The 26,014-nt window shown below is 49.9% G+C and overlaps 1 protein-coding gene across 4 annotated transcripts in view; it reads right to left on the bottom strand.

Annotated features, from left to right (window-relative positions):
- Positions 1-347: 347 nt before the first annotated feature.
- CLPB (ClpB homolog, mitochondrial AAA ATPase chaperonin) overlaps positions 348-26,014 on the bottom strand; it is a 150,470-nt gene continuing 124,803 nt past the window's right edge. For 3 of the 4 annotated variants that reach the window (XM_011993658.1, XM_011993659.1, XM_011993660.1), the window contains 10 exons: positions 24,536-24,650; positions 16,458-16,535; positions 15,152-15,207; positions 10,191-10,235; positions 9,682-9,843; positions 3,413-3,569; positions 2,532-2,605; positions 2,237-2,356; positions 1,934-2,038; positions 348-1,525 (listed from right to left, as the gene is read on the bottom strand). In XM_011993658.1, coding sequence (XP_011849048.1) covers positions 1,277-1,525; positions 1,934-2,038; positions 2,237-2,356; positions 2,532-2,605; positions 3,413-3,569; positions 9,682-9,843; positions 10,191-10,235; positions 15,152-15,207; positions 16,458-16,535; positions 24,536-24,650 — 1,161 coding nt within the window. In that variant the 3' untranslated portion in view covers positions 348-1,276. The remainder of the gene's footprint in view (positions 1,526-1,933; positions 2,039-2,236; positions 2,357-2,531; positions 2,606-3,412; positions 3,570-9,681; positions 9,844-10,190; positions 10,236-15,151; positions 15,208-16,457; positions 16,536-24,535; positions 24,651-26,014) is intronic. The other variant, XM_011993661.1, reaches the window with a different exon arrangement.

Raw genomic sequence — 26,014 nt, 5'->3', positions numbered from 1 at the left:
AAAAAAAAAAAAAAAAAAAGAAAAGCAGTCACTGAGGTAGGGAGCAGCAGCCCCTGAGGGGTAGACAGTGATCCAAGCATCTGCGGGAGCCCGTACCCTGGATTCTGACTGCCTTACACCCACCATACTGTTAGGACATGCTTCCATTACCCAAGGATCTTTGATTCCTGGTCCCATTCTCTGCTTCCTGAAAGACTAGCTAACACTACCTGAGGGTTCCACAAAGGGCCTGTGAGGGAAGGTGGGCTACTATAGATGGTGCCCAAGGATACACCAGGCCTTGCTGTGCCTGGCACATTGGCTGGTCTGTGAAATGTCCTTGGGGGACGGTGTCCAGACCCTCTGCAGACTGAATAAACTGCATGTTTATTCCAGGCTCGTTTAGCTAGAAGAGCAGTACAGACAGGGCTGAGGCTGACTCCATGGCCACATGTGCAGAGGCCAAACCCATGATTTCTCTCCCTATGCTTCCTAATGTCTGCCATGTTAGTCTTTTGAAGGAGGCCCCTACAGAGCTGAGCTTGCTTGGTTATCTGGAGGACTACTGCTCAGTCCAAGTAGAGGAGGGTAAGGAACCAGTCACGCCTCCTCCTGGAGGTGCCCAACACTGGCCTAGTCCCCAAGGCTGAAGAAGCATGGGTCTGGCTTGACCCCAAGACATGGGGTGGGGAGGAATAGGGGGCATAATATAGTAGCAGTAACAGGCAAGCTTCTATGGGTCCCTTCCCCTTAGAATTTTAGGGTATGGAACAAGGAGGCTATACACTAAACTGCAGAACCATCTCTGCCTGGGTCTCTGAGCTCTTCCTCCATCCACTCCCAGTGGAGAAATTCTGGGGACTGAGTTGCATGAGGACTGGCAGAGGGTGGCAGTTCAGTCTGGTCCCTGTCTTCTTTCAGCCAGCTGTTTTCTTAGCTGCCATACTTCTGAGCTTCCTAGGAACGAGAAAGTCCGGCGACTATGGGGGATGGGGATCATTCTGAAGGAAATAAGGGAACTCCATCCCTCCTTGCCTTGATGGGGGTGGAAAGGCAGCTCCTCTCCTGAAGGCTTGTTAGCAGGTTATGAGTCCACAACAAAGGGGCCAGAGTTGGGCGAAATTCCTCCTTTAGGTTTTGGGGCTGAGAAGGGGTCTTCACGGGCTATGAGGAGGTAAGCAGGCCTGAGACTGGGTAGAGACGGGAGAGGTATAAGGGGATGATAAGTCGGTCGCCATGCCACAGCCAAGGGGCCTTTATTGGATGGTGAGGGCACATAGGAGCAGGCAGGTGGCTGCTAGATGGTGTTGCACACCTTCTCAGGGTGCAGTGGTGCCCGGATGTCCAGTTTGCGAGTCTTGCTGTCCTTGTCGATGATCTCCAGACGCAGCTTGGGGAGGCGCTTCTCAGTCTGGGGCGAGGGCAGTTCTGGGCTCTTGAGTAGCTGCTTGTCTGAGTCCTCCACTGTGATGCGCAGAGTACAGCCCCCTGGCAGCAGATCCTGCTCGTAGGCTGCTGCCAGCTGGTTCACCACACGGCGCTCTACCTGTGGGCGGGGAGGTGAAGTGGTCACTCCCTCGGCCTGGACCCAGCCTGGAGGGTGGCCTCCATCACTCACTGCTAGGGCAACTCAGAGACCTCCTTTGAGCCTGAGCCTCAGTTTTCTCATTTGCCAACTGGGGCTCATAACAGCTAGCTCACAGGACTGCGCTCAGTTACTGAGGCTCCCAGCCCAGTTCCCCAGTCCTAGTGGGGTTCATACTTGCCTACCCTCCAGCAGGGGTTTTACTTGGTGATCATGTGTTTATGGTTCTGAATGGGCATCCGCTCTGGGTGTGAATAATTCCAGCAACCAAGCTATAGGGAGGCAGGCTGAGAGCTCAGGAACTGGGTCTGGGGGGCCCTGGGGAGGCAGGTGTGGAGTCGCCTACATTTCTCAGGCTCCTGTGCTCACCTCATGTTTGATGGAGCGGGCACCATAGTGCACATTGTAGCCGTCGACCAGCACGTCTGCCACCTCTCGGTCCCAGAGCAGCGTGATGTTGTGCCTTTGCTTGGCCTGAGATGGGTCAGATGGAAGCGTGCCTGCATGTGGCCCACTGCTTTCCATCTCTGGCCACTGTGGCCTGAGGCCAGGGCCACTGGCCCCACACCACTGTGATCCACCTTTTGTGTGTGTGGCGGTGCCCCCAGTCCAGCGTTCCAGATTTCCAGTGGCTGGCTATTCCGCCCCCACCCATAGGCAGTCCCCTCTTACTCTCTTGGCCCAGAAGTTTAGTTCCTTGTTGACGAGTTGGATGAGCTCCGAGTGGCAGAAGGGGAGGAAGTAGACGATCTCATTGATCCGTCCCAGAAACTCATCCCTCCGGAAGTGAGCCTGCAGGGCCAGGTTAGGGGTGGGATGAGCTCAGTGACCCAGAGGGGGTTAGGGAAATTACCAGACACCAGGGGAAGATTGGGGAAATTACGGGGCTTCCAGATCTTTAGGATGGCTAAGATCACCCTCCCCAAACCTTAGGCTCCAGCAGGAAGTGCCAAGAAAGGCCTCTTACTTTCAGGATAGGGCGAATCACATTCTCCTTGAAGTTCTTTGAGATGGTGATCTTGTCACTTATCTGGACATCCCCTGTAGAGACAGAATCATAAACTGCTTACTCCCCACACTCAGGGAACTTTGGGGACTGTGCCTGCCCCTTGGCCTGCCCATGCAAAGAGCCCTGGTCCTGTCCGTCTGTGTGGTCCTGGTCAAGGTCTAAGGCTCTCTGGGCTTCAGCCTAGTCTCTTCCTCTGACCAGGCACTTTCTGAGGCCTTTCCAGCTCTCATGCATATGAAGCCTGTGGTTCCTCAGGGTTGGAGCTGTGTGAGGGAGGGAGGGACAGGAGAGAGGAGAGGAAATGTCAGGATTAAGACTTGAGTCCTGACTTGGAGAAGGGGGCTGCAGGGCTCGATCCTGAATGGAAAAGGTGACAGACACAGCTTCCTGCCGGATGTGCTCCTTTTTTTCAGCGCTCTCCAAGGCCCACCTATGTAGGAAGCTGCCCTAGGTGAACAAGTGTCCACTGCCATACAGTTTTCGATCTGCTGTCCCCTTCTTGCACCAAAGCATCTCTATCTGTTGCATGTGCATGTCCTCAGTCCCCTAAGATCCTGGGCAGCTCTGGCCCCCCACCCTGGTGTAGCTCTGTCCATTCCTGCCTGGAGCCCTCTTATCACCCAACAGACTTGGGGCTTTCTTGAAGAAGTGGGGTCTCTGTCTCTTTCGTCTCAACCCCCACTACTTGGTATGGTGCCTGCTGTCTGCTCAGTGTCAGCTAGGGACAGAGCTGCCCACTAGAACCTTCACCTGGGCCCAGGGCCCCAATCCCATTCTTCCCCAGGAGATAGGCTGGTGGCCTGGTCACTGGCCCAGACTGCTCAGGTCAGCCGCCATACCCAGGTTTTCGGCAATACGGTTACGGCTCATCTCCAAAGCTTCCTGCCTCAGCTGCAGTGCGTGCTGTGCGATCTCATCACTGGCCACATTGGAGGTCATGATGAAGATGGCGTCCTTGCAATCAATGGTCTTCCCTTTTCCATCTGTCAGCCGGCCCTGGGAAGGGAAGGAAGGGAATGTACAGTCAGGGAGCTATGTGCCTGGGCAGGCCTTAGCACTCTCAGTTCTCACCTGAGAGTTCAGGAGGCCTCCCAAGAGCCCTGTGTCTCCCTCCAGCCCCAGTGGCCAGCTGCTTCCTCCTCTGGGTTCTCCAAGCACTGGACTTGCACCTTGGCTGCTGTGCTCGCTACCCTGCACTGCAACTGCTCTCCCTACTGAGTGCCTCCAGGTGAGGCTGCACTTGCTCTCTGGCATCTCTCGGGGCACCCGACTATCCCTGCATCCAGAAGTCAGTCACAGTTAGCCATCCATTTGTGCAATCAACACATTTTTTGGAGGCCCGCTCTGGGCCAGGCTCTGTGGTGGGGTACTGGGGTCCCACTGAGCCTTCAACATGCTCCCAGTATAGAGAAGCAGTGAGATACAGGAAACAAGCACTGACCATTCAATATGTTAAGTATGACGATAAAGGGAAGCCCAGCATGCTGCAGGAATTCAGAGGAGGGTACTTTACACGGCTACCGTGAGGACCAGATGTGGTTATCTGGTGAAAAATTCTTAGCAAACCAAGCTGTACGAATGTTCAGAGCTAAAATTACTGTAGTAGGTGATATATAATGAATTGAAACAGGACAATCTCTTATCTTTGGAGCTGCCATCTGGCCTAACAGGGATAAAAAATGAGATTGCTTCTTTAACCACCTTGGGAAGTTTCCTTGGAATGTTCAGCTCTTTCTAGAAGGGACACAGGAGGCATCTACACTGGAGAAAGATGCACCAAAGGAGGAGAAAAGGAGCAAACAGTAAAGGGCAGAGACGGAAGAATGATAAAAGTACAGCGTTCTGGGACCAATCAGTTCAAGGGTACAGAGCCCCGCTCACTCGGCGAACCTCAAGGGCATGACGGTACAACAGCACTTTATATCATTTATAACAAAAGCAATGATCACGGACTCCTTGAGAGCAAGCAATAGAGTGACAACACCGAACACGGACAGGGACTTCTAGTTTCATCACAGATGCTCTGCTTAGTGCTTTTTGTGTACAATCGCACTCCTTCTAGTAGGAAAGTGGCTCTTTGACGGCAGAGGCTGGGTCTTGTTCATCACTGTGTCCCAGAACAGCATCCAGTACAGAGTAGGTGTTTGACACCTGCTTGCTGGAGGCTGGAATCTTCACATCCACCCTTGGAGATAGGTGCAGTTAGGACCCTTACAAAGAAACTGAGGCTCAGAGAGGATCAGTAACTTGTTCGAGGTTTCACAGCTAGGATACAGTAGAGGCGAGACTTGAACTGTCTGACTTCAGCGCCCATGCCCTTCCTCTGTACCAGGCTACAGAGGTCATACCAATGGTGCTGGATGAATGAGGCCTCATGCTATTTTCTTTCCTTCGACAGAATTTTCTCAGAATTCTGCCAAATTCAGTTTGTATCCCTTGCTCCTCACTGGAGAGATGCAACTGGGACAGGTGCTAGGGAGGAGATCTGCCTGAGATTTCTTCCGGGAAGCAGAGAAAGCATAGCTCCCTCCAAGTCAGAAACCATGGCTCTGGGGATATACATCACTGGTCTCAGCCTGTTGGCTCCTGCCTGAGCCAGGGATGCTGGGCCCTGCCCGAGCTTCAGGGTCAGCCCTTGCTTCTAAAGCTAGTATAATGGTAAACCCAGTCTTCCCCCTTAGGAGCAAAGGAGAAAGGATTGTGCAACAACCGAGCTAGCTTACTGCATGCTGGGTGTACTTTCCAGCCTTGCTTTCCACTGGACCTTGGCACAGACCTATGAGAAACTGTTAATTCCCAAAGGGTCTATTCACAAGGGGCCTAGTAATCCATGTCCTGAAGCTAGTCACTCTGTTGTCCCTGCCTTGGGGCAGGAAAAGGGAAGCAAGAGTGCAAGTGGATGTCCTTGAGCTTTTACCAGCAGCTTTTCACTCTTACCTCCCTGCTTATGGGTTCTAACCTAACAGAATCCACTGAGGGCAGCTCTAGTTTTGGGGACCGTGTGTGTGTGTGTGTGTGTGTGTGTGTGAGAGAGAGAGAGAGAGAGAGAGAGACATGTCCAAGCATGTGCATATGACAGTGTGTGTGTTCCATACTCACTTTGCAGAGCTCATCCCCAAAGACTGGCTTCACACACTGCTATACTGGCCAGAGCAATAACCCAGCAGCAATTTCATTCTAAGAGATCAAAGCTCTGCTCATAACTGGGCCTGAGGATGGGTCCCAGGTGGGTGAGGGGAGCAGGTGTAGTGCACGACTGACCCAAAGCGTGACTTTCAGTGCTCATGTCTACTTCTCCTCAGTTTCCTTGGCAATAAAGATGTGTCTCAAACAGGAAGCTGTCTGTGCCTCACCTCCCTCTAACCACCAGAGCGTGCACATCCTGGGTAGGGCTTGAATGCTCACCCCAGGGTTATGAGGCTGCTTTCCCACTGTCTCACATATGAATCCTTGGTGGGAGGAGTAGGGGCTGGGCTCTCTGGGGACTAGTCTCTTTCTGGGACTTCTGCCCTGGGGTCACCTGTAAATGGCCAGCATTAGTCCTGCTTGGTGCTTTGATGAGAGCAACAGGGTTCTTACTTTTCTGGGTCCAGGCTTGGGAGAATTGGACTGGGTAGGGATGAGGGTGCTTCCCTCACACCTCCAGCCTGGATTAGGTGCCCCTACAACTCCCAGCACTTGCTGTTTGTCACTAGTGCAGCACTGGCCACAGTGAACTGAACTATTTTTAGCTGCCTGTCTCCACACTCATTGGTCACGCCAAGGACAGGGCTGCGTCCCTACCCCACACAGTGCTTCATGAATAAATGAATGAGCTACATTCTTTTGGTTTGCTCTTTTTTGTTTTTGAGACAGGGTCTGGCTCTGTTGCCCAGGTTGGAGCACAGCAGTGCAATCTCTGATCACTGCAACCTCCGCCTCTGAGGCTCAAGCCATCCTCCCACCTCAGCCTCCTGAGTAGTGAAGACTACAGGCACACGCCACTATGCCCAGCTGATTTTTGTATTTTTTGTAGAGACAAGGTTTCGCCATGTTGCCCAAGCTGGTCTCGAACCCCTGAGCTCAAGTGATCTGCCCGCCTCGGCCTTCCAAAGTGCTGGGATTACAGGTGTGACGCACCGTGTCTGGCTTGGTTTACTTCCTACCTCTCTGGCGAGTCTGTCTTGACTCTTCCCTGATAGGTCCCAAAGCTCTGTGTGTAGCCCTCTTTTCTCTGCACATTATACACTGCCTGGGTTAGAGACCTCATCTATTCCTGTGGCTTCCATTAACCTCTCTGGGCTAAAGGATTCCTGAACTGCTATTTTCAGTCAGACCTTTCCTACACTCCTGCCCCATGAAACTGATGAACGGCCTCTTGGCCATCTCCACCTGGATGTCCCTCAGGCATCTCACCTTCAACATTTCCACACCTCAGTGCCTCACCTTCCTCTCCAATCTGCTGCTTCCCACAGTGTTCGCCACCTCAGCTGATGGCCAACTGGAAGCGGCCAACTGGAAGCAGCCAACTGCCCACCCTTGGCTCCTCCCTCTCTCCTCAGTCAACCTTCTAGTAGTTTCTCCAGCCCATGGCCTCCCCAGCTCTAGCGTGGGCTCCCCAGCAGTCTCCTTGTTAATGACCCTCTCCCTTCTCATCCATTCTTTACACAGCTGCCCATGGCATCTCTGTAAAGTGAAAATCTGACTGTTTCTTTCTTGCTTAAAGTCTTTCAAAGGCTCCTTACTCTCTACGAGAGAAACGCAAACTTCTGTGCCTGGCATTTTAACTGGGCCCTGTTTACCTTACCTACCTTCTCTCTACCACTCCGTTCTTGTTTTCCCTCTGCAGTCGAGCAGTACTGACGAGCTGCAGTTCCCTGAGCATGCCAGGCTGTTTCATGCCCTGTACTTTTGCACATTAAGTTTCTACTGCCAGCCCCTCCACTCTGTTCACCTAGCACTTACTAACTCTTTGAAGGTTTGCTAAACTACCGTTGAATTCAATTAGTCAAAACAACATTTCCCCTGACTTTTTGGGCTCTGGGAATGGTTCAAGTCAACATGACAATGGCCCGTCCTCAAAAAGCCTAAATCGAGTAAACCTGGATGGCAGCTTTGGTCAATGGAACCAAGAGCACTGGAAACTATCGTAGGCTGGGGCTGGGGGAAGGGGCGACAACAGCTGCAGGAAGGAATTCCTATCAACCCCTAAAAGGCAGTCAGTGGAGTGAAGTGACAGAGGAGGGGGAGACAGGGCTTTCATGTAGGGCTAGTTGTACTTCACTCAGCAGTTGCCTTCTGTCTTTTTGGGCCAAGAATGCCATCAGAGGTGCCTCTCTAGGGAGGCCAGAGATCAAACAGGCCACGATGCTCACCCTCCCTGAGTGGCATGGTCCTGTCCCTTCAGTGCTTCACGGAGACGGACCTTACTCTTTTGGCCCTAGCTACATGGTGGTTATTCAAGCTGCAGGATCTAGAACTGGGCTGCCTAGGTTTGAATCCTTGATTCTCTCTCCCCAGCTGCATGACCACGGGTGAATGAATTAATCTTACCTTGCTTTAGTTTCCACATCTGTTCAACAGAGGCCGTAATAATAGCTAGCTTTGGAGGGTTGTTGAAAGGGTTAAATTGATACACATAAGCCTCTGAAGACAGTGAATGGCACACAAAATGCCAGCTACTACCATGTCTCCTTTCCACCTGTCTACCAGGCAGAGAGCTCCCAGAGGGCATGTTCGGGTCTGGCCATAGCTGTGCACTTGAATCCCATCAAGAGGCTGGAAGGGAGTGGAGGCCTCAGCGAACACATGTGAGTAACTGAGTATGTGACCTCTGAAGGACTAGTCTCTCCTCAGCAGGAGGTTCAGGGCAGGGAGCAGCTGAAGGGCTAGGAAGACACAACAAAATGGGCAGGGGCAAGGAGGCTGGGCCAGGTGGGGAAGGCAGTGAGCAGCTGGTAGGAGATCTGGATAGGTCTTCCTGGCTTGGTACCTGATGGAGGAGTCCCCTCCCTGTGGCCTCCAATGACATGGGAAGCAAACCACCTTCCTATTTTCCCAGGGCTGCAGGAGGCTAGGTAGACAGGTGAGCTGGACTCATGGCCAGGTGCTGGCTAATACAGCCCCTGCATGGGAGAAGGGGGGCCTCATCCCTGGTTCAGTCCTTGGCTCCTCATGCTCTTTTGATAGAACAGGGCCTCTGAAAAGGTGGAATTCATCTTCTTCCATGATTGTAAGCAATCCCTCGCCTGGCTCAAGGTAAACAGTGGTATGGGGGGAGAATTGGGGCTCTGGGATCAGACATATCTGTAGCCCAATCTTGGCTCTTTACACAGCAGCTCTGGCCTTAGGCATGTCTTTTATAACCTCTCTGAACCTCAGTTTCTTCATCTGTAAAAAATGAGCAATTTCTCCTTTGCCTGGTAGGAATTTTTCTACCTGTCTTATGAAGATTAGTGATAATGGCTGTAACGTCTTTAGTACAGGTCTAGTACACAGAAAGTACTGGACAGAATTAAGTTCTTCTCTCCATTTAGAACTTACCCCTACCAGCAGGGGAACTGGACCATCTGTAAGAACCCTCAGATTCTCAGGAGAGAAAGACTCCATGAACCAGGGTATCAGCATCTCACCATTAGCAGCAACAATATTAGCATTTTAAAGAACTGCAGAGACAATGTTTGGCACACAGGGAGGAACAAGAGCTGTCTGAGGCAGAAGGATTTTTGGGGCTTCTCTGATTCAGCCTCCTCGTTTGTCACATGAGGTCTCTGATGCCTAGAGATGGGCAGTGACTTGCCAAGGTCACAAAGCCAGTCAGAAGCAGAGCTGGAACTAAAAATTCATGTCTCTCTCTCATGGCACCTCTGCCATACCATGTCTCTCTAGAAGGTGGCCTGAGCAGCCACGCAATTTCAACTCTTAGGCAGAGCTGGTCTTCCCTTGAGTGCCCCACCCGGGCCCTGGTGCAGGGGGCTAAACTGCACCTGCTGGATGAATGAACGTACACATGCGGGAGCAGGAAGCCGAGGAATGACCAGCTAGCCTCTGGGCCCTCGCTTTCTGCTGTTCACAGTCCCCCTTATCTCCAGTGTCCTCCTGCTCCATCCTGGCCCAAGGTGACTCTCACCTCATCAAACAGCTGCAGCATGATGGTGAGCACATCTGGATGGGCTTTGTCTACTTCATCAAAGAGCACCACGGCATTGGGGCACTGCTTCAACTTCTTGGTCAGCTGACCACCCTCTTCATGGCCAACGTAGCCTGGTGGGGACCCGATAAACTTGGCCACCTGGTAGAAGGAAGGAAACATGCTAGGAAGGCCTTTCTGTGCTTTTAGTTTCCAACATGGGGCATGCACGGGAAGATGACTTTATATACTATTAAGGTTGCCTGTCTCAACAGAGACGATTGGCTGTCCGTCTCCTGGTGTGGCAGATAGATCTTCTCTCTGTTTATTCTTCAGAGCAAATCCTATGTGAAACAAATCAGTGACCCTGCTGCACACCTGTGCTCCCAATGACAAATCCCAAGGCTGCTGGAATTATCTGAGGCCCAAAGGCCCAAATGTTAAGACCCAGGCAGTCATGCTGACAAGCCCTCCAAACCATGCTTCATTCAAAGACTGTCATCACTCACCTCGTGTCGCTCCTGGAACTCGGACATGTCCAGCCTGATGAAGCCCTGTGTGGAAACAAGCAAGCACCAAGTCCGTTTGGAGGCAGGAAAGTGAAGAGAAGGGTTAGGGAGGAAAGCACCTCAACTATCCCCAAGGCTTTCACACCACACCAACACAAGATCTTCTATCTCACGCTCAAGGGATGTTTTTTCTGGCTTCCTGTCTCCTTTTCTGTGTACTCATTTCCTACGACTCCCTCATTCTCTTCCTTAAAAGACCCAAATCATGTACCTGACCTTCTAATCTGACTTGGGGTGTCTTCTTTCAGGGAGGCCTCTCCTGTTCTGATTACCGCATCATCCACCCACTCGTCCATTCCACGTTTCCTGAGGGCATCCTGTGTGTGCTGGACACCGGAGTTACAACAGGGAACAAGTCTTGGTCTTTGTCCTTAAGGAGCACCCCATCGGATGGTGTAGACATGGACAAAGTCAGTCACGAACAGTATGGATTATGATGTGAGGAGGAGAGAAACACTCAGATGGCTCCAGAATGCCTCTCAACTCTGAAAGTCTGTGTGATGCCCATGTCCCTTTGATTTACTTTTCTTCAAAATGAATATATTTTAAAATGTATTTACATTTCTTCATTTCATTAAAAAAAAAAAAAATCAATAACATAGCTGTACTACCCTGTTCTCTCCACCACAGGGTGTAGCGGTGATTTCCGAAGAAGTGGCCCCATGGGTGAGGGCCATGGTTAGCCCCTGAGGAAAAGAACAGCTTGCAGTGTGTGATCTGAAGAGTTAACACAGGCAGAGTGCCTGCTGGTTTTCAAGAACCATTACCTGATTAGGGAGCTGTAAAGGCATTCACAGGTGCCTTGTCTAGCCACAACCAGACCAGAGTTCCCCACAGTCCCCTGGGCTCCTCTCCTACTGGCACATGCCCGTGTCTGAGAGACGGCATTCACCGAATCCTGCTTCACCGAGAGCCGGCGATGATGGGGGTGCCAAGATCCTCACTGGGAGGTAGCTATGTTTGAAATCCAGGGCCATATTCTAGCTTGGCCACTGGTCAGAAATTCACGCCGTGATGTACTTTTAGTTCTTTCTCTGTCCTGTCATTCTACAGCTGAGACACAGGGTGCAAGAACCCTAGGCTGGGAGCCAGGGGGCTCAGGTTCCAGTCCTAGTTCTGCCTGCCTGTGGAGCCTTGGACATGCTGCCTCCCCTTTTTGAGCTGCAGTTTTGTCCTGTGTTACACAAGGCTCTTGGCTCCTCTCCCTGCCTCACTAGGGGTCTGAGGATCTAATCCAAGAGGTGCGACAGGACCTAGAGAAGTTATTAAGGCCACATGGGGCATGAGCCAGAAAGCATTTCCAGAGGGTCCCTAGGCCGCTCAGTCAAGAGATCTGCAGGTTTCAGGAAGGGTGGGACGATGGCCATGGGGAAGCTGGGAGAAGCAATGGGCTGGAAGCCATAAGATGGGTCTCTGATTCATAACAGCTGACATTTACTGGGTATTTACTATGTGCCTGGCATTGTTTTAAGCAAGCTATAAAGGGCTTAGAACATGTACAAGTCTCTGAGGCAAGCACTACTATCACCTCCACTTTACAGATGAGAAAACTAAGTCATAGATTAAAGTAACTTGCTCAAAGTCACCCGTGCTTGGCAATCCGGCTCCACGTCTGTGCTCTTAGCCATCATGCTACACTGCCTCATAGCTTCCCCTCTGCCAATCAGCTGGGCTCTTGACAGTCTTCACCTGAAGAGTTCTGAGCTTTGTGTCCAGATGCCAATGAATGTCTGACGACACATGGACTATAGACTCTCATGCCTACTTATGTCAAGTGACCTGGGTTCTCATCCTAGTTCTTCCAATGATTTGCTAGGTAATTTTGAACACATTTTTGGGCTTGATTTTCTTGGCCAGAATCATCATTTTGATTTCACATGATCTTAGCTTGGGGTTATCAACAAAGTGAGGCAAGAACAATAAAAGTAACATCCAACATGTACTGATTGCTTACCACATGCCAAGAATGGCGTTTTAACATTTTACATCACTATCTCATTTAACCTTCTGAACAATCCAGGGAGACTGGCACCATTATGGAGCCCACTTTCCAGATGAGAAAGATGATGTAAACAGAGGTCCTGGCCAACTCCATATAGCAGGTACAGCTGGGATTTGAAACCAGGCAGCTGGACTCAGATACCTGCTCTTTATCCCTCATCATATTGCTACTAGAACTAAGTCTTTTGGGCTCCACCACCCTACCTTATAATGATATCACAGAACACCATTAAGGTTCCTTCTCAAGGCTTATTAGCTCTAGTAATGAAAGTTAACAGAGCCACTCAGTTTGGGAGAAATAGTACACAGGCTAATGAGAGAAAAAAAATAAGTTCACAGATCTGATAAAGAAATCATATAAATGTACAAAGAATGCCTTCTGAAGTGGCAAGATCTGGAGGTGTCAGTGTCTCTTTACAAATGAAGAAACTAGGGATCAGAGAGCCAGAACTAGAATTCACGTCACCAAACTCTGGGCCAGTGCTCATTTCATTTCATCAGCCGTCTTGGGAGACAAATTAAAGGGAGCTTCTGTTTGGTAAGTCTCTTTCACACTGTGCTCTGTGAATGGCGCTTTCCGTACATCACTCTTTGGGCCCCAGGTACACTGGTTACACAGCTTAAAGTCCAGGGCTCTCTTGGATTTCGAAGGCAGGTCTCAAACATGCCTGTCATGTGGCTATAAAGTATCTATGCTAAACATAGATTCTGTAATGAGTTGACCCACAGGTCTAGTACAGGTAGGAGTTTCATAGAAGCACCACCTATGATTTAAAAATAAAATACATGATTGTTTTTATGCAGCTTCTCATGCCTCTCATCTCCCAATGTGAAATGGGGACACACCGGCAAGTTTCCCATCTAGCTTCCTAGAGCAGCTGAGAACAACGGTATCACAGTGAGGAGCTGAGAGACTGGATTGATTCTGGTTTTATTTCTTCCCCTAACAGGGGAAGCCTAAGAATGGTGTAGGGCCTCAGTTTTCTCATCTGAAAAGTGGGTCTAATTTAGCATCCATGCCATCTTCCCCATAGAATCAAATGGGAGAGTAGATGGGGCGCTGCTGTGGTAAGTAGGAAGTGATGAATACATGCAAGTCAAGGAATAGGCACTTGCTGTGTGCTCGCCATGATGTGATGACATAAGTGATAAGCACACACAGCGTCGTCACTTGATGCTCCCCATAACCTAAGATACGGATTGGAGGGCTTTCACCTTGAGGCAAGAGAGTTGAAACTTCAAGGGGTAAAGTTCACCTGCCTAGGGCCAGTAGAAAGTAGAAGCACTGGAACCTGAAGCAAAGAATGGTTGCTCCAGAGCTCTGTCCACCACAGTGCGCTGCCTCCGAGGGTGATGGTGTTACTTCCTTCTGAGGGAGGCATGCACTGAAGCATGCCAGCGTCATCCTGCACTGGGGTAAATCTGTCTCCCATTCAGATGTGCCAACTAAAAAATTACTTGCATTATTAGTGTTTTAACAAGCCCCTTCTCCTTTTTACACTAGCAAGTCAGTACATACTCTCCTTCTACTTCCACTGTGTATGAAGACATATGAAGACAGCTTGGATAAGGAGATTATATTTGTAATTAAATATTAACCTTTCTGACAGTATTATTAAAATTAAACCACTCAGAATTCTTCATCCCTAATCAGGTGGTTCCTGCCCGTAACTGCATCTTCCCTAATAGTCCTGCTAGTTTATGGCCCTTTCCAGAGTGCTAATTGTTTCAATCGCTGCCAACCTGATGAATTGACTTAAAAATGCTATTTCAGTTGGAGCGCATTAGCATGCTACGCGTTGCTTCTTGCTTGCCTGCTTGTCAAGTGGGTCTGCTCCAGGTTTGGTGGAGGCAGAGCACAGCTACTGGCAGAGATGGGGGTTTAAGAGCCTTCAGCCATTTATGAAGCAGAAGGGGGCTCAGGAGGACATAATCTGAACTACCTTGTTTCTGTGGCTACCAGTGGGGCAGGCAGGCCAGAAAGAGAACAGGAGTCCAAGACTCTGCTGCTGGGGTCACTTGGCTGGCAGAGGCCTAAGCAACTCCTCATTGCTTTGGCCAGGGAGGCTTTCCTTAGAAAGGCAAGGGCAAGAGCATCTGGGGTCTCGGGCAACCTCCTGCCCTCGATGCTGGGAAGGCTGGTAGAAGAATGTTTGGCTTTCAGTGAAATGTTTTTGCACTCTCTCCGAGGATTGCTGCCTCTGCACAAAAGCATCTCCTGCCTCCCTAAAAAGTTAAACTGAGCAGGCCTTGGAAAGCCTGAGTGTGAACAAATAGGGGATGGGGATGGCCCTCTCCTGTGGAGAATCCAGGGCTCTGAGCCATGGAGGAAGGGGGACTATAAGCACCCCACGCTCAAGACATAAGAAACCATGTTTAAAAGCTCATGCAGGATAGTGAGAGGCAACAAGGCATCCTCTTATTCCTATTTGTTTTCTCCTACAGCCCCCAAGACTCCCATGAGCACAGCCATGACTGCACTGAACAGTAATGGTGTCTTTCTAAAGCTGTTTCCCTCTCCAACCTGAGCTCCTTGGAGCAGGGGGAGTATCTTAATAAATGCTGTATTAGCAGCATCTAGTTCAACACCTGGCATGGCATAGCTGCCTGAAAATGTTGTATGGCGGATCTCACTTTGTTTCCTCAAGAGTCAGGCAGGGCAAGGATTATTATTCCTATTTTATAGATGAAGAAACTGAGGCATAAAGACGTGGGATAACTTGCCCAAATCTCTGGAGCAACTGGTGGCCAAGTGGGGGCCAGAGCTGAGGTCTGCTTCCTGGGTCAGGGCCCATCTTTTTGATTGCCTATTGTTGAATTCAGAGGGTCAGATTTTTTGGGATAGCAGGAGTGGTGAGGTCTCCACGATCTGCAGATCAGACCTAGGTCCCAGTCCTTACCTTTTTAGCATCTTTGTGCATGTATTTGGCTGTCTGCTTGGCCAGCTCTGTTTTTCCTAGTAAGAAAGGAGAGGTGTTGGGTTACAAACAGGTGACTAACCACTGGAATGAAAGAATACTAGAAATGCATGGATACTAGAAAGAATATATTCTATGGATGAGAATGTTGAGGCACAGAAAGGATCAATGACTCTCCCACAGTCACCTGGGGAGTTAATGGTGAAGCTGGGACCAAAATCAAAGTCTGTACTGCATCTTAATTTTTCTGGGATGGGGACTGAGGCCTTTTCTCTGTAGCACCGTCCTAAGAGTGACAGGTTGACTTTATAATCCAGAACCAACTTGCTTTTTAAAGCCTAGTACAAACCTCACCTCTCCTAGGAGTACCCGGGCCTCCTGGCTCACTGCCCTGCATCCCTCTCAATACCCACAGTCCTGCCATTTAGCCAGGCCCTGGAACCACATGCCAGACAGAGGGTGGGAGGGGCTGGAGAGCACCTCTCATTGTGGCTTCATGGTCCTTCTTTGTAACACAGAGAAGGAACGACAGTACTGAAGTGGGGGCTCTGAAGGGCCACTTGGTGGATGGTAACCTTTGGAAGTCCCTGACTAGTATAAAAGTCAAGTTCTGGAGCATCATGGTCAGGTGGTGGTATCCTTTTGGGGGCCTACATCTGAGGGAGAGGCCCATGAAGATGTTGGGAGGGGAAGAGAAGGAAACTAAACCATGAAATTTCCCATCAGGACCATGGTGGGAGGTGGTAGTGAAGGAATGGGGGGGTTCTGTCAGGGCAGAGAATGAGTGGGTAAGAATGCTTCAGATAATCCAGCCCAACTGGCTAGAAAAATACTCAACCCATCTTACTGCAACCAATTTTGCTATGCATCTGGCACTGCGGTGGTCATTAGGGGCCTTCTTTAGCATTTACAGCTAGGCTGCACTGAAAATGGTTGGTGTGCTGGGCAAAGGAGGTGGTTCAACTATTCCCGAAGGGGAGGCTCTGCGGATGCAGAGTGGCTGGACCAGGGTTAATGGGTCCTGAAGGGCCTGGTCCTCCAGGTGAATCAGTCTTAGCACCCCAACTTCCAGAGGGAGGGGCATAATTCCAGCTCTTCATAACATGACAGATGGTAACAGAGTCCTCTTTCTTGGTGGCTCTGTAATCTGGAGGCCGTTGTTTTCAGAGATGGAAATTGATCTAGAGGTGGACCTGCTGACCCTGGCCCGCAGCAGCTGGGGCTATCAGGCTTGGGCCGGGCACTACCCTAGCTCTCCGTCCCCACTAGATGATCTGCTCCCAATTACCTATTCCAGATGATCCCAAGAAGAGGAAGACCAGAGGGTGTTCTTCGTCGTACCAGCCATTCTCCTTCCTCCGGATCGCTATGGCCAAACACACAAGACGGGGGACGGGGAGGGAGGCAGATAAATCAATGACACAAAAGGCAGGATAATTATCACTAAGTATACAATATGTTTTACTGCTCTGCGCCCACTCAAAGTCCTCACTACCATTAGTGCTGCCTAATCTGATTAGCTGGCGAGGCCCCTAGAGACACCTAATCAGGTTAGCATGGATTTGGAAACCTGCCCAGAGCAGATTTCGGATAAAGTTTTCCAGGATGAGCACTCAGTGTTGCTAGGGAAACTGAAAGGCGGGTGGATGGTGAATGGAGGTGAAGGGGGTGGGGGACTGGTGAAGGAGAATTTGAGAGGAACTTCAGCTCTCACTGGTTACTCATCTACTCATCGCTAGTGGGACTATGGGCCGCCTCCTATGCAAATGCAAGAGGCAGAAGCCCATGGCAGGCCCTTGGAGATGTGGGATGTGAGCCCTGGACCCTTTCCTATCTGGGGAAACTAAGGTCTGGTCCACTGTCTGGGTCAGAAAGTGGAAACACAGCCAAATGCATTTTCTGGAAGCCAATCAAAGGCAATGTGGAGCTCGGGGCATGGAAGGGATAAGCCACCTGGTTACCAGAGATGCTAACCATAGCCTCCAGTGGCGGAGGGAGTGGGGAGCATGGCCAGCGGGACAGATAGATACCAGGTTCCTTGGAGGCTCAACTCTGCTAGAGTAAGACCTGACCTCCTCTTCAAGAGGGAGTATGTAATCAAGGGCTATGCATTCAATCTGAGAAAACTAAGCGCTTAATTATGGAGTAGGAGAATCAGGCTCAGAAACATTGCTCAGGCATACGAGTAGGGGTGGAGTGAGGCAGAACTGCAAGAAGAATCATGCACTGAACATGCTGTATGCTAAGCACAATGGGAAAATTCACCAATAATGTATCTATTCAAGACCCACACAAATACCCGGAGAGGAAAGTAGTATTCTCAACTCCATTATACTGAACACGAAACTGAGGCAACAGATAGAGGCTTGCCCAAGTCACACAACTAGTAGATGGCAGAGTTGCTTCTCTCTCTAAACCTTTTTTTTTTTTTTTTTAGAGTAACATGGCTGCTCAAAAAAGTATGAATTTTGGTTGCACTAATGGAAACATGGCAGTCAGGAGCAGGAAAGAGACAGAGCACTGTGTAATGTCAAGGTCAGTCTGCAAATGGAACAGCATGTCTGATCTGGTCCCCAGGGTGTCAAGGGAAAATTAGCCAAGGAATAGATGTCAGAGAACAAGGCCTGGAACACCAGTCAATCGAGAAAGATTTGACAGTGTTTGGGATGTGTCTGCCAGTCTTGAGTTACCAAGATCCTAACCACTATACTGTGTGGCTGGGTTTCAAAGAAGTGACTGCAGAGGTCTGGGAAGGTTCTTTGGAAGAGGCAGGACTGGTGACGGATCATGGAGGATGGGCAGGATTTGAAGAGGCAAAGGTGGCCAGTATGTCAGAGGCGGAGAGACAGGAATGATCATGAGGAGTGTTGGGGTGGGATCAGACTGTGAAGATCTAGAATACTGTTTTAGGAGTTCCACCTCAAGCCAGTGGTCTTTCTCATCTCGATCTCTAATGTTCCTACCTAAAATACGACTTTCTCTCTACTTCTGGCCTCAGCAGAAATAGATGGAAGCTGTGCAAATTCACGGACATCAGACTAGCCACTTCTGCCTGCCCAGAAAATGCTCCCTGAGAATCTTGAAAGAGGCCTGAGAAAAAGCTCAGTACAACCTCTCTCCTGGGTAAGAATCCAACTAACTGGCCCAGGATCTCTGGAAAGGTTGGCTATAAGGGGAACCCACAGACCTCATAGGTACCTGAATGCTGGGGATGAAGAGAGAAAAGTGCAAGCTTGGCTAAGTGGGGAGTCGCTGGTATCCTACAGAAACAGGGAGTTGAGAGTGTGGGTATCTGAGGAAGTGTAGATATTAAAATGGCAAAGGCTAGACTTGTGAATACTATGTATGGACATGTGTGTATGTGTGTTAGGGCAGGGATGAGAGTGGTGACCTGAAAGGAGCCACATTCTTCTAAAAGTTGACTAAATTAAGAGTCTAGGTAGGAAACAAGTTGAGTATGAACTGAGTTCAAGCTTCATGGGGTATTTGGGAAAGCAGATATACCCAGGCATCCCCCTACGTGGGTTCCCCAGGGTATCATGTACCTGGGGTTCTGATCCTGACTTTTCTTTTAAGGTAGCATCCCAGCCCGCAGAGAGCTGCACACTGCTGAGCTGTGCAGTACAAAAACACCATGGAGAATGAGGAATTGAATTATGCCTGGGGCCACTATTCCCCCCTTCTTTTCTAAGAATGCACCTGGGAGAGAGCTCTTTATAATGCCAGGCAGACTTCACTGCACAGCTGTCCCTGGTCAATTCTGCCCGACCTAGGGCATGAGTCTGGGGTGGGCTTGATGTGCGTCCCCTGTGAAGCAGGCGAAATGCCAACCATTAAACAATTACAACTCTGGATATTTCTAATAATATCTGAAGAGAAAAACAGCCAAGCAGATGGAGTCCGACAGAATGAGAAATGGTGGTGGCTAGGAAGGACTGGAGAAGGCGGGCCCCAGTGTGTGTAGTTGGCAGGGTGGCTGAGAACCAAGGCTATGGGCCTTGAGGATCCCGTCAGGCCAGAGTAGAGGCTGGGACAGAGACCTGGATGGGCCCATGTGGGATGTGGCCATAGGTGTTGTTGCTCAAATTGTGGCCAGCAAATGTATTTACAACCGACTCTGTAACACTTCATTGTCTATAAAGAACTTCTGTAGACATAATTTCATTTCAGCCTTGTGAGGTAAGCAGAGCAGGGGACTTGATTTCCATTTTATAGGTGAGGAAACACGCACACAGAAGTTAGGTAACCTGCTTAAGTTTACAGGGGGAAGAAACAAAGACCCTGGGCTTTACCCTCAGCTCTGGCTGAGCCTGAGCCTGTGCTTTACTACAGGAGCTTGGAGGAAGGTGAGCTCTCCTCCTCTGGCTCTCCGCTGCCACGGTACCTCCTCGTACCCTGAGTCCCTGGAAAACGTTCTCTGTAGTCTTCTAATCTGGCCTGCTCAGCCATTCAGCACATGGCCTCAGGAGCCCCTGTCCCCTGACCCTCTCCTGGTCACTGCTCTTGGGCTAGAGATGGTGTCAGGGCCCTCTACACAGGCAGCCTGGCTCCCTTGCCTGCCCAGTCCCATCACCATGAGCTCCAGCTAGGCTGCTCTGCCTCCCAGCACGTAGTACCAGTGCCCACCTGGCTTGTGTTCTGCTTTCTCCTGACCATGCTTGTCACTACTGGAACATCTGAAAACTCACCTAAAGCAGCCCTTTTTGATTCACTCCACCACACCACATCTAGCCATTAACTTGCAGGTCTGTATTCTCTGGCATGCATTCATCTACAGGGTGGTATAGTGGAGAGGGCAGGAGTTACAGAATCCAGCATGGAGTCCCGCCTCTGTCACTTACCAGCTGACTGACTTTGAATAAAGCACTTATTCCTTTAGAGCCTCAGTTTCTTCCTCTATAAAATGGGAACAGTCACATATGCTGTGTCAGCCCCACATGCAGATCAAACAAGTTAATGGTGATGAAAGCAATTTGTAAGTGGCAAGGAGTGGGATACCAATAAGAGTAAAAATAATGGTAGTCATAGCAGCAGCAATGGCAGTTACCATTAGCTTTTGTATTTTACAGTAACTCTTTCATCCTCCTAATAATCTGATAAGTAGGTGTTATCTCCATTTTACACAGTACACTGAGGCTCAGAGACAGGCAGTGTAAGGTGTTTCATCTACCTGTGGCCTTGTATCTGGGGGAGAGGGTGTGCCCCCAATCTGACTGTATTCCATGGGAGCAGGTGCTGGGTGTCCTGGGTGTCCTATTTTCTGAGGACCCTTGAGACTAGCCCAACACTGGTTTAATACTCGCTAACTAAATGAATTACTAGTCTTTCTCGAATCGCAAATGGGAAAGAACAGGAACTTCAACTCTCATTTTACAGAGAAGAGAAAAGTAAGGCCTAGACTTGAGTCTCTTAGTGCCCCAGGTGGCTACTACCATTCTTGGGTGAAGAAGGCTTCCACTTTCTTCTAAATCCCTCTCCAGGAAGCCTTATGCATTTGTTTAGCAAAAAAGTTCTGTACTAGGTGCAGGGGCACCCATAAAGGGGCCTCAAACAAGGTGTGTGCCATAGAGGTAAAGGCTGCTATGAAAACTGTGGGCTCCAAACAGGATAGGTGCACAGAGGGAAGTATGGGAAGAGCCATTTGTGCCAGCCTGACATTTATGCTTGAAGGGTGAGAGGGAGATTGCCAGCCAGTTGCAGGTATGATGGGACACTCCAGGAAGAAGGCCCCAGTGTGTGCAAAACCAAAAAGGCAAAAGCGGCCTCCTCCTTCCACCCCAGGCCTTTGTTTCTGTCCAGCTTAGGGTTCTAGGGCAGTCTGGGTGGGCTGACTCACCTTTCTTGATAGGTGCCAGGGATATAGTGTGGGAGGTTTTTTATAACCTAATCTGGAACAAGCTTGTCACATCTGTGGCATCTCCTAGGGGAACCAGTCCTTCAGAGGGACTCTCATGGTTGAGTCATAAAAATGTTTATCAGCAATTTCCTGACGACTGCTTGTAGGTTCGAGGAACATGGTAAGTACTGGACAGGTGCCTATTATTTCTTTGTGTTACAAACATTCCAATTACACTCTTTCAGTTGTTTTAAATATACAATAAAGGGCCTAGGTCTTGAATATCTCAGCAGGCAACGTGGAAGGGCAGGGCAGTCCAGGCAACGAGAAAGCACAGCAAGTGACTTCAGAAGTAACATGATGTGGGGTGGAACTGCAAGCAGTTTTGTAAGTTAATCACTACAACTCCACAACCCAGGGATGACATGGATGTATTTCTCAGATGAGGATTCAAAGGGAGGGTCCAGAAAGGTACAAAGCTTGGGAAGATTACGTTTTTGGGCTGGTCAAAGAGGGAAGTGAAGCATGAGATCTGGTGGTGTGCCCTGGTGGCCATACGCAATCCTTCTGTAACAAGAAATATGTGCCATACTCGGGCAGAGCCAAACACGTGAGGTGGCAGAGCTTCCCCAGGGGAGTATGTGGCTTCAGAGGGTCAACTGGGACCAGGTGGACAGAAGCTGGGGACAGGTTCCTGGTCAGAAGGAGCTCTGAGAAAGCTGCCGGGTATGGGCAGACTGACCTGTGCCCAGGAGGGGCTTCTTAGAGCAGGTCTGGGGAATGGCCTGCCCACCCCAGGGGTCAAAGGTCAAAGAGTATGGCTGTAATGAGCTATTCTATAGTTGTATTCCTAGTATGCTGTGGGCTACCAGAGAGCAGGTGCTGCAGCTTTCCTGTTTTACTTCAGGGCACATCCTAGAGCCCATTAGGGCCTGGCCTATGGGGCTATTCCCTAGAGATGGACAAGGGGCCAGACCAAATTCTTTAATTTGACAAGCTGCGCTAAGCATCTACTTTGAGCAGGGTGCTGTGTCAGGAATTGGGAGTACAAAAATGATTAAGTCATGTTATCTCCCCTCAAGGAGCCTGCAGTCAATTGCTCCTGAACTGAGTCAGGCTAAGTAAAAACCAGCCAGTGTGTGAGCAATGGGTTGGGGTGGGGTGGGGGAAGGGCCGGAAGGGAAGGATTGCAGGCAGAGAGGGTGGCAGACAAATGCAGGCAGGAAATCAAGAGTATGTGCAGGGAGGCAGAGGCAGGCTGTTGTGGCTGGTGCATGCAGCACAAAGCAGGGAGCAGCAGGAGCAGGCCTGCATGCCAGGTTAGGGCAGCAAGGAACATGCAAAGGTTTTAAACGGGAGTGGCACTGTTAAGATACGTGTTTTGCAAAGATTACTCCAGCTGGTGAGGAGAACTGATTCTAGGGGAAGGAAGGGAGGCAGGGACACCAGTGAAGGAGCTGCCTGGTTCAGATGGGAGACACGGACACCCTGAGTTAGGGCAGTGATATTAGGAAGACAGTGGCAAGGCCCGGTGTTTGATCCTTCATGGGTTGTAAGGGGTGAGGGGAAGGGAGGGGCCAAGGAAGCATCTGAGTTTCTATTTAAGAGATCAGTGAATGGTGGTCTCTACACAGATCAGAACACAGGAGATGGGCAGGCTGGGGAGGGGAGGGAGTCTGGTTCTGAATGTGCTGAATAGAGAGCTGGTTGCTTTTCTGAGGAGCATAGTGGGGCGTGGAGGTGCTGAGCTCCCAGGAGGTCTGCCCAACAGGGCAGGCAGCCTCCCATCCTCAGGATCGAGAGCAGCTCTGGATTCTGGAAGAAAAGCCTCACTTTCAATGCCAAGGCTCTGGCTTGCAGGTTGTCCTGGTTTGGTTCCAGTGGCCCTAGACCAGACAGGCCATGGGGGCCTGAGCTGTGGGGCTGACGCTTTATCTCCTCCATTTGTAAGGTGGTAACTGTGCACCAGCCTTGCTAGAGGCCCTGCAGCTGGGGATCACACTGATAAATTCACTGTATTACTTTGCACAAATCAATATCCCAGCACTTACCAGGGGTTGATGTGACCAAAATTGGTTTCAGCCAATTCGTGAGGGTAATAAATGGCCATTTATCAAATCAATTCATTCTGCGGCACTTCTCTGGCTGCCCATCCTCATGGTACCCATGGGGTGCCAGGCTCCATCCAGCCAGTCCCTACCACACATGTGACGCTAGCTTGGAGAACTCAGGGAGGCCTGGCCTAGCCTCTAGATCTGCCTTCCTCTCCTGGACCTGCTTCAGTTTGAGGTCTCGAGGTGTTGGGTGCTGCTTGCCTACCATAAGTTCTGACCCAGAGAATGCTTCATGCTTCAGCTGGGCTAGCAGCTGCAACCACCAGGCTGCCTTATTCCCTCATGCTTGGGTTTAGAAGCCTCTGGGAGCTGGTCACAAGGACTGAACATGGCTCTGAACATTATCACTGTGATCCCCAGCTGCAGGGCTTCTCAGCAAGGTGGATACAGTAACTTCCTTACAAATGGAGGTTAAAAAGCACCAACCCCACAATCCAGGCATACCACACGACCAGGTAGGGCCTTCCTGGGGCAGTGGTATTTTAAACTTCAGCTGAGTGTCAGAATCACCTGAAGAGCCTGTTAACATACAGATCCCAGAAATTTTTATTCCACAGGTGTGGAATCAGCCTGAGATCTGAGTTTTAACAGGTTCCCAGATGATAGTGATGCTGCTGGTCCAGAGACCATGCTTTGAGAACCACTGTGTTGGGGGATACACCTTTGTCTTGGCCTGGCCTGGGGTTCCTCTTCCCTTGCCTCATCTATCTGAAATCAAGCCCAAGGAGTGGTGTTTCAGAGTTGGAGAACAAAGATGAGGCCACTGTGTTCAGCAGAACCTTAATTATCTGCTCGTGGGGTCTGCACAGGCTGGAGGGCCATTACATTAGGGGTTACACCAGAGGGCAGTCTGCCTCCCAAGGATCAAAGTATGGAAATAAGAGCTTCAGTGGTGGAGAAGACACTCAAAAGTTGTTCAGGATATTTTCTATAAATTTAGGCCAGCTGTTGACAAATTATCCGGAAGTGATAGAAGAGTCCCAGGTTGTCAGATGGGGACATAAGTTCTGGCTCAGCTGCTACATTGTTAGTGACAGACAAGCTCCTATCCCTCTCTGGGTCTCAATTCTCCCACTTGAAAAATGGGGTTGAGGGTAGCGGACCAGATGACGGTCAGAGTTAAATTCTATGTATAGGAAAGCAGCCTGGAGCAAGTGATTTAGGTATTTTGTATCTCAGCTTCCTCATCAGTAAAATGGGATTGAGCGGCACCAACCTCAGAGGATTGCTATAAAGATTAAATGACACATGACACGCAGAGAACTTAAAACAATGTCTGGCATATACATAGTACTCAACAAATGCTAACTTTTAATATTATTAACAGCGCCTATCCAGTTTGGTGATGACAGGATGTACACCTCACTGCAGCAGAGCATGAACCACTCTGTCCTTTCTGGCATCCCACATACTCACCAGCACCCACTGTGGCGATGGCGCTCTCCTGGCCAATGATATGCTCCTTCAGCCGCTGCTCCAGGGGAAAGCGGCGCCGCTCCTCGGCCTCACGCTTCCGCTGCTTCTCTTGGTACTGTGTGGAGAGAGGGCAAATGGTTGAGGGCTGCTGGAACCATAGCACCATAGCTTCATTCTATCCCCCAACTCGGGGAAAACCAGGTCTGGGTCTCCAGCGGTCCTGCTTCATAGCTTTGGTTCATGGTCACTGGAGGCTGGTCCAGCCCTTTCTACTTTCCACTCAGGTGGCTGCCACTCAGGGCTCTCAGCTCACTCTGCTGGTAGAGTAAGTACTGCTAGCAGATTACCCTGGCTCTGGAGTCTGACAGAAGACCTGGGTCCAATCCCAGCTTTATCACTGACAAGATGTGCTTATCACCTGGAGCAAGTTGTTTCACCTCAGTTTTCTCATTAGCAAATTGGGGATTAAATATTAATATGACGATGTATGTAACAGGCCTAGCATCATGCTTGGCATGGAATAAGTGCTTAATAAGTATAAATTCCTCTTTCCTCTTGAAAAACGTTTTGATGTTCAAAAGACAGCTATGAATACCCCCCATTTCAATGATGCTGTATTTCTATTAAACATAATTATTCAGCAATTGCTGCATGCCCAGCCTTGTGCATGGCCATGATGAAAGGGTGGGGCAGGGGAAGAAGCAGGACTATGCCCTGTCCCCTGGGAGGTTCCAGTTGATGCTGAAGGTCTGCCATGTCTGGCCCTGAGCTTCATCCACTTCACAAAAGGCAGCAGAAGCAGCCTAAGCTTGGTTACCCGTGCAGAAGAGGAGACCCGGGCTTGCCCTCAGGCAGCTCAAAGTCAGGAGATGAGGCATGGCCTGCACAAAAATACTTCCCAACCATCTTCCTCAAGGGTGCAAAGCATGAATCTCCAGCACTGCATCTTTCACTAAAAAACACAAAAACCTATTTGAAAACAAGTTTGGTGAATGTCTGTAAGTCTGTCCCCTAAATCAACTATGAGCTCCCCAAGGACAGGCCCTATGTTTGACTCACTGCTATTTCTAGCATGCGTCCTGGCAATAGTGGGGCATCTGGTGAGTGTTTGCAAAAATGACAGATACAAAGAGGAGAGAATTAACAGCTAGATGGAGTGGTGCAGGAGTAGAGAAAGGAAGGACACATAAGTGTGGAACATCTATTGGGGGGCTTTCTGGGGAACAGGAGGCTTGAAGAAGCTGGAGAAGGACTGGGCCAGGAGGGAGCCATGGGACTGTCTGGAGGACAGGCAGGGAGGAGTGAGGGCAGGGTCCTGATGGTAGAGTATTTGTGGAGGTTGGGAGCTGGAGGGGAAGGAAGCAGATCTTGAACTGGAAAGGAATGACCAGGTCTTCAGGAGGCTCCTTTTCCCCAAGCCTGTAACACTAACATCTTTCTGGAAAGACAGCTGTCAAAGTCAGGCCCTGTCACAAAAGT

The sequence above is a fragment of the Mandrillus leucophaeus genome, unplaced genomic scaffold, assembly GCF_000951045.1.
Source record: "Mandrillus leucophaeus isolate KB7577 unplaced genomic scaffold, Mleu.le_1.0 Scaffold432, whole genome shotgun sequence".
Lineage (NCBI taxonomy): Eukaryota > Metazoa > Chordata > Mammalia > Primates > Cercopithecidae > Mandrillus > Mandrillus leucophaeus.
This window is presented reverse-complemented; position numbering and strand designations above follow the sequence as displayed.